Below are 8,787 nucleotides of genomic sequence, written 5' to 3' on the forward strand. Positions count from 1 at the left end.
AAAAAACGTCCTTGATTTATTCGCTCGTTATCTCAAATTTATCTGAAATATTTTAATTTTTCTAAACCTCCCAGGAACATCTTGAAGCTATTTGTTCAATAATTGTTCTAATAGCGAATTGTTTTTTTAATCTTAATTAGAAACCCTGATTAAAATGTGCAATTTAATTTAGCGAACGATAGTTACTTAAGCTACGACCGTTGAGTGAATAATGTACAAAGTAGTATAGCTACGTTATAGTTCATGAGCGTAATCTACACATTGCTAATGAGATGTTATGAATCATATATTCTATATATAGAAACATTAACTTATATGTTACAATGTAAATGTTAAAATTAAAAGACAGTTGAAAATAATATTTTTAAATGCCACAACAATTTTTTATTTAGAGGATAAATATTTTATTCTTATTATCTTTCATTTTGTATTTCTTATATTTAATTTTGTTTATTACTAATAGAATAATTAAATAATAAAAATAATTAAAAATAATGATAAATATAATAATAATTTAAAATAGTTAAATTGGATATTAATTTTTATATTATTGCACTTTAATAAAATATAGCATTCATTATAAGTTTGGAGATAATATTTCGAAATGTATTTGAGATCTATCCTCCTGATTTTAATATATTGCAATTATTTGACAACTGTCATTTTCCGATTTTAGATTTCGTTTTCGATAAGATATCGATGATGTCTATCGGCGAAATCTTAGGGCATGCAAAATGAAGAAATGCCATGAAGTATAATAATTATTGCGCGGGCGCGGGTCAATAATTCGTGCCACGTTGCTTGGCGACGGTATTCCTACTCTAAGCCTCTGGAACAATCGGCGCGAAGTGCTCCTCTGTTCCTTCTCCAACTGTTCAGACTCCAGGCAGAAGCCGACCAACCTACAATACGGCGCTTCCAAGACCGAAGACGAAGATCTTGTCTTCCAATTGCGGCGGCTGACCCCTTAGTGTTATCTCCGTTCGTGAAGAGAGCGAGCTAGGTATTATTATGATTTACATCTCTCTTCCCTCTCGTCTTTTAAAAGTCTGTGCATTTGAAACCAAGTTGATTTTCTAAAGAGGACACGTGACGAGTATATGAAACGTGTTCTGCATGCGCGAGAATGGTTTCGATAATAGTCGCACGTGGTGTTTTCCAGAATCACGACTGCATTGCGATTTACGAAATGAAAGTGCCAATGTAGAAGTAGATTAAATTTTTGTGATATTAATTAATTTATTAATTTAACGACGATAAAACTTTTGCGTCAATTAAAGTAACAGAAAAATATTTGAATGTGTTATTTAATGTTATAAAATATTTAATATCATATATAATCGCTTCGACGAAAGTGTAATTTGCTCGTCGGCAGCTACAATTTATTCAATCACCATACATTATAACTAGTTTCCTGTTACAAATTAACAGAAATAAGTACTTAGAAAAGTTTATTACTCTTGATATATTTCGCTCTTTAAAGAATCATTACATATTGTACACGCTATTCTTCTGTCTTTTAAATTGTTTTTTAAATTAAAGAACTTCAGCTTTCCACGCAACAATTTATTAAATAAAATAATAAAATAATAATGATTATATAATGAAGTAATTATTTATACAAAAGTTTTTTTTATTTATTATCATAATTTTATCTTATATTTTATAAATAGTATAAAATTCATAAAAATCATATTAAAGAGAGAGTAAAATTGAAATTTGCCGTCATATTTGTAAATTCGATCGCATACTTTATAATTTTTATTATAATTTTTAGGCGCGCTTTTTCAGTTTTGTTAACTTCAGATAAGATTAGGAAAGCAAGATAACTTAAAATTAAAATTAATTCGAAATCTGTTATTTGCTTGCAGAATTGGAAACGGTGGTATGTGGAAGAAAAAAGATGAACCAGAAAAAAATGCATCTATATCGCCAAATGATGGGTCATATATAGAAAATTACGTGACATTCGTGTCTGAATGCTGGTCATCACTGAAATCGTGGTTTAACAACAATTTCGAAAGACTGTTTAGTTTTAAAATAAGCGATGTGTCTAGTTTTGAAAAATTCGTTCAGTTTCTATATCGCCCGACGGATCCAGCCAGTCTAGGAGTGGCCAGAGCTCTATTTGGTGAGCCAATATGATAATTTTACTTTTACATAATTTTTCTAATTACAAACTAAGCTTTACGAACTAATCTAACTTAATAAACATCAACTAAAAATAATATAACACCAATGTTATAATTTCATACTCAACAAAATAAATGTAATATAATACATGTGTTACATAACAATTAGATTATTGAGTTCGAAATTATAAAAGTAATTGTTATTTTTAGTTGATGTTTACTAGAAAGTAGCTTGAAGTCACACATAAACTGAAATATTTATTATATATTTATCGAAGAACTTGCAATTAAAATAATTAAATAAAATAATTATAAAAGAACGATTAATAAATTATTCAACTCTAATTAAAAAATGTAATTATATCGTAATGATATATTATTAACGTTAAGATAGAAAGAGCATTCCACAAATCAGCACACTGGCTCATCGCTGTTATCATACAGTTTAATCCTTCTCACCGCAACACTTAATAAACGGAGTGAAGAATTTGAATTGTAAGAACTAGACACGATTTAAGACCTATTAAAGCGGTCATGAGAATTAATGGCTCGAGCAATAAAAGCACGGCCGTGATTCTATATTGCCGGTAGAAAAAGTGTATTATTATACGAGCTTCTTTATCTTAACAACGCTTGTGTAGAGCACAATCAAGCTTGATTAAATATAAAAGAGAATAGATCTAAAGGTTTAAAAGATTTTGCTATGCTAAAGTACGCAGAGACAAATTTTTCTATATAATTTATAAACCTATTTAAACTACAGATGTAATTCAAATCTCTTTTTCTATCTACACACCTGTAGGATTTCAGTAATACATCCCGAAAATTCAATGACAAGCTGCGTGATAATTATATATATTTTTAAATAATTTCTCTAATATTATATATTACATATATTATAATTTAAGTTATTGTGTGTGTGTGTGTGTGTGTGTGTGTGTGTGTGTAGAATAAGATATACAATTTTGAATAAATACAATTATATAAAATACATAATACAATTCTGAACAAAATAAAATTTAAATCCAATTTTTGAGGTTCAGATTAGAGAGTATAACTGAAGAGTATCAAACAAGAAAAAATCAAACTTGAAATGAAAATTGGATTTAAATCTTATTTCGATCAAAATTGTACAATGTTCAAAATTGTACCACCTTATTCTAAGTAATTTAAAGTCACCAATTAAAATATATATTTACTGAAGAATCAGCAATTAAAATAATTAAATAAAATAATGATAAAGCAATGATTAATAAATTATTCAGTTTTAATTCATTATCTTTTATTCAGGCCTGTGCATGGTGATAGACGTTGTCGAAGAGAGAGGATTCTCAGATATCGATATAAAATGGGGAGATCCATGGGACTGTCATTTCCCGTTGATCCACGGGATGATGCCACCATCGCTATCGTGGATGATAATGATATACACGGTGATGTGGATGGGTGCCTTCGGAATCGCGCTCGGTCTGCGCTTTAGGATCGCGTGTGCCTGCTTCGTGTTGCCTTATTGGTATATCTTTCTGCTGGAAAAGACCTACTGGAATAATCATACCTATCTCTATGGCGTCGTGGCCACTTTGTTCTGGGGAACGGAAGCGAACAAATATTTGTAAGTTAAATATCTACACAGTAAAAAAATAATTTCTAGTTGTGTTAAAACCGGTTCTTGTTAAAATCTTTTTAAATTTTTAGGTTAAGTTAGTTTAACATAATCATTATATTATTATGTTATTTGTGTTAAATTAATATTTATATAACATTTCTTAGTGTTAAAATAATACAATTTACAAGTAAATAATTTAAAAAGCGAACAAATAACAAAAATAATGTTTCTTTAAAATAAATTCTGAAATAAAAGGATAGACGTATTACTTTAACATATTATATAAATGTTAATTTTCCAACTGCGTTTATTCTCATATAATTCTCCTAATATGCATTAATCGATGACAAAATTTAATGTGCTGTCATTTTTTAGCGCGTTAGATGCAAGCAATACAGAACGGGACGGCAAATCCGTGCCATACTGGAATTACTTCATTCTGAAATTTCAATTTTTTGCGCTTTACTTTTTGGCTGGCTTAAAGAAGTTCAGCAGAGAATGGCTCGAAGGCTACGCTATGATAAATCTATCTAGACATTGGGTATTTCATCCATTTAAGTAAGTAGAATTCATGTTATTGGAGAAAAAAAGACAAAAATTATACAAATCGTACATTTTAGCAAACAAAAATAGTACCGTTATAAAGTAAAAACAGAATTGACGATCAATTTAGTTTACAATTAACGATGAATTTGATTTGAGTTATTATTATACGTATTTCAGTTTTGGTTCATGATTATATATCTCAAATCCGATAGTAATCGACGCCTAATTTATTTAACAAAAAGATGTATGTACAATTTAAAGTAAATTATGTTATTCACATTAGGATCTAATTTAACTTATTAAAAACATTGCGGGTGCAAAAATTTATCAAGGGAAGAGCCATTGGCGCGCTACAAACAAAATTTTTTTTTAATATCAAATATAAAAAAATAAAATATTAAATTATTATTTAAATTATTATATTAAAAAATATTACTTAAATATATAATTTATAAAACGTTTTATTTAAAATTATATTATAACACAAAAAAAAATAATGTAATAGAATTATATTATAACACAAAAAAAAAATAATGTAATAGAATTTACGTTTTTTATAACTAAGAACTTCTTAAATTTAAAAACTATTTTTTAAAATATCAAAATTGTGATTAAGCATTTTAGAAATATTGAAAAAATATATAACACTTTGCTGTAAATATTGTCAAAAAAAGAAGATTGACTCCCCTCTCCTCCAATGTAAAAAACAGAATTATTTCTTATTTAACAAGTAAAGAAAACGGTCTCTTTCAGAATATTTCTGTCCACTGAGCAGATTGATTTTCTAATCATCCATTGGTTTGGCTTTATCTTCGATCTGTCCGTTGGATTTTGGATGATGCTCGAGAAAACACGTATACCGTCCATGGTCTTCTGCACAACTTTTCATTTAATGAATTCAAGACTATTTAATATAGGTAATTATTATTCAAAACAAATGATAATTATTATTTAAAATAAATTAATTTAAAAAAAAAATTTGGATAAGAATTGATAATACTATTCAAAAATTTTCGTTGCAGTATTATATTAAGGTTTAAGAAAATATCTTTTCAGGAATGTTTCCGTATGTGTGCCTGGCAACGATGCCACTCTTTTGTCGTGTAGATTGGCCACGTAAATTACAGCTGTACTTCAGACTGAAACAAAAGATTTTACCGATTAATGCAAATTCAATTGACGCAAACAGCGTAAAAAAAACTGATAGTCAACCAAAAGAATCTATGAAGTCCAACTATTTAAAATTGTCTTCAAATGAAATTTTTTATAATGAAACAATGCATGAAGGTAAATAATATTTTTTTTTACAATAATAATTCAATATAAGCTTAAAATATTTACAACTATTTTTAGAAAAAGCAATGAACAAGGAAAAAGATGAAAAGTATTTTGTTAAATCAAAATCTGAAAAGGAAACTGATGAAAAAGATAACGATACACGATCGTTTAAAAATTCAATTAAACTTAACGAAAAAGGAGCGACCAATGTTTATAAAAAAAATTGGATAGCTCAGCAATCACCGAAAACTACGAGAAAACAAAAGTTTGTAGCATCGCTATTGCTGTGTCATATTCTACTGCAGTTTTTTCTGCCATACTCACATTTTATATCAAAGGTACCACCTATTAATATTAGCATTATTATATTACCTTTATAGAAAATTTAGTAATTAAATACTTATTAAGCACTGAATAACAGTTTAAATATTAAAAATAAGTAATTAATTGCTATCTTTTAATATTAAATTGCTTACACAAAAAATAATTCTAAAATCTGCTGACATGTTTACTTTTACAATTAAATTAATTCTGCAAAAATATATGCAATAGGTAAAACGTCTTTAATTGCGGATTTTCTAAATTTATGTGAATTATCGTATGATTATATGTTTATTACAAAAATGTAACTTCAGGGCTATAACAATTGGGTACCTGGTCTATATGGTTATTCCTGGGACATGATGGTTCATAGTTGGGACACTATACACGTAGTAATTAAAGTGCACGATAACGTAAACGACGAAATACGGTATTTAGATCCTGTCGCTTGGGTGCAAAATGATCGATGGATGAAGCACGGGGACATGGCGATACAATATTCGCAATGTTTAAAGGTTTTTAAGTGCCATAAATAAATATCTATCTTAAATTTCCCAATAATATTTTTGTCAATAATTTTTATGCTATTATATTAATTAAATATTGAATTAATTTATGTATAAATTCAGAATAATCTGATGCGTCGAAAAGAAGAATTGAGGACCAAGCATTATTCTGAAGATATAGAAAAATGGATGAAATTGTCTACGAATTTAAGCGTTTACATAGACGTGTGGTGTTCGCTAAACGGTAGATTTCAACAGAGAATATTTAATCCAAACATCGATATGTTGACAGTTGATTGGCATCCATTTAAACCTGTTTCGTTTCTAATGCCGTTACTCACTCAGTATAGTTCGTATAGGTATGTCTGTTTTAGTCGCTAAATTAATTTATTATATAATGTAATAGTATTAATATTAGTAAAAAAAATATATCATAAAAATAATATAAATTAATTATATTATGAAAAATGATTAGTAATAATTATTAATTATTAATTATTATTATTAACTTTTAGTATATAATTATTAATTATTGCTAATTCGTAACTATCTTAATCAGCCGAGAGAGATTAAAAAAAATTATTCAAAATTTATGGCTAACACACACTCTCACACACACACACACGCGCGCGCGCGCGCGCACGCACGCACGCACGCACACACGCACACACACACCCTCCAGGAGCGAGTAAATTTGCAGTACGTTCACTTTAAAATTAACTTTGGAATAAATTTAGTACAAATTCGGAATTTATATAAATAAATTTACAAACTGAAGATGGAAATACATATAAACAGCTTTGAACACTAAAATATACAATAGAATTTCTACCCGCCAAAAATACCGTATACCGCTAATATAAATATCGATAGATTCTTCACTTATAAATAATTTTTTAGTAAACAAAATCAATAAAAAAAAATTGCATTTGCTTACTAAAAAGATAAATATTTTTTGGCAAGTATCCCTATAAATATTAGATCCCTATAAATAAAGATTTAATTTAAAAACACACTTAGCCACGTGTTTATTTCCTTATTTTAACTATTCTGTTTTTTATGGTTTTCAGACATAAAATGGATGAAATTCAACAGCATGTATACACTTGGTCAAATTTTACGGATGTATTGTTTGTGGCCGACTTTCCAGGAATGTACTTGGAAAACTACATATCCACCGATTTCACGAATGTTTCTTTGACGGTGCTAGAAGGCGAGATAACTTATGGCGAAGAACAATCGATGGATGTGATCACTGTGTCGAAGAAGAAATCGATCTCTGTCGGAACAGGGAAGTTTCATCGAATAAAAACTACGAGTTCTTATCCAGCATGTTATATGTATACTTACACAAATCAGACGAAGCAATTAGATAGCGAAAAGTAAGTATTACATAAATATGTCATAATAAGATATTGCTACATAAAAACGTATAAGTTTCTATTAAGATTTGGTGATTAATTTTGTGATATATTACGATAAGTTTTTGAATAGTATTTATAACGTATGGTTTATATTTTCTAATAAAAGAAAAATTAATTATTAAAATAAATAAAATTAATAAAACTTCTGTATACATGTTAAGAATAAGATTTTAAAATCAAATTAATACGTTTTGAAAATTTACACTTAATACATTTTTTAGAAGGAAAACACCTCCAGTAATAGAAAACATGCCACAACTATTAAAAGAAATTAATTATAAAATCAATGCGTGGATAAGAACATTCGTCCATATAACAAATGCCTTCTTAAACTTGATATACGATGTTCCTATGGTACGACGAGTACGTGTTAGCAAGTAACGAACATTAGTAATATAAATGAAAAAATAATAAAATTATCCCTTACATATTGTCTTAATGCATCTTATTTCTATTTATAGTTTTTCCAAAAAAATTTCTTTACCTTTTAAACGTAAATTAACTTGTATTAAATTTAACTAAAGTTAATAATATAGGAATTTAATAAATTCTTATTAAAAATTTTTTAATTATATTTCTCTCAGTGTATAAGTATTATAAATATTTTTGAAAGTATTAGAATGTACAATAAAATATGTTTATAAACTGGTTGATATAAATTACTAATTTTTAATAATAAAAATTATTTAGATAAAAAAATGTACACAACCTTTTAAAACATATACATAAATTGTAACTCACAGTATATGTACATTGTTATAATATAGGGAAATGCGAATATAGCAAAGACGTTATTTTTATTATTTTTATATATTATACAAAAACCATGTGATAAAATATACGTATACAGAATAAAACAGAACGACCATATTAGGCTCATAAAAATTATACTTTAAAATTTTTTAATAGAAATACCTATTTTTCAATTTTAAAGTGATTTTTACATTATTTCAACAATGCTCTCCAAACTAATA

General features: G+C 27.5%; 1 protein-coding gene across 1 annotated transcript; it reads left to right on the forward strand.

Moving 5' to 3' along the window:
• The first annotated feature begins 879 nt into the window (after positions 1-879).
• GC (gamma-glutamyl carboxylase) lies at positions 880-8,209 on the forward strand. The gene is made up of 11 exons (XM_018513218.1): positions 880-1,003; positions 1,872-2,131; positions 3,423-3,744; positions 4,114-4,296; positions 5,038-5,201; positions 5,341-5,571; positions 5,638-5,900; positions 6,198-6,398; positions 6,513-6,748; positions 7,460-7,771; positions 8,035-8,209. Exons 2-11 carry the CDS (start codon positions 1,888-1,890, stop codon positions 8,192-8,194), a joined length of 2,316 nt encoding a protein of 771 aa, XP_018368720.1. The 5' UTR covers positions 880-1,003; positions 1,872-1,887; the 3' UTR covers positions 8,195-8,209.
• The last annotated feature ends 578 nt before the right edge of the window (positions 8,210-8,787 follow it).

Source organism: Trachymyrmex cornetzi, unplaced genomic scaffold, assembly GCF_001594075.2.
Source record: "Trachymyrmex cornetzi isolate Tcor2-1 unplaced genomic scaffold, Tcor1.1 scaffold454, whole genome shotgun sequence".
Lineage (NCBI taxonomy): Eukaryota > Metazoa > Arthropoda > Insecta > Hymenoptera > Formicidae > Trachymyrmex > Trachymyrmex cornetzi.

What these genes read in the sequence shown, in the direction of transcription:
- GC (XM_018513218.1), top strand. Translation starts at nt 1,888, where the DNA reads ATGTGGAAGAAAAAAGATGAACCAGAAAAAAATGCATCTATATCGCCA. An exon ending in AGTGGCCAGAGCTCTATTTG is followed by an intron (nt 2,132 to 3,422) that starts GTGAGCCAATAT and finishes TCTTTTATTCAG; the next exon opens with GCCTGTGCATGGTGATAGAC. An exon ending in TGGGTATTTCATCCATTTAA is followed by an intron (nt 4,297 to 5,037) that starts GTAAGTAGAATT and finishes GGTCTCTTTCAG; the next exon opens with AATATTTCTGTCCACTGAGC.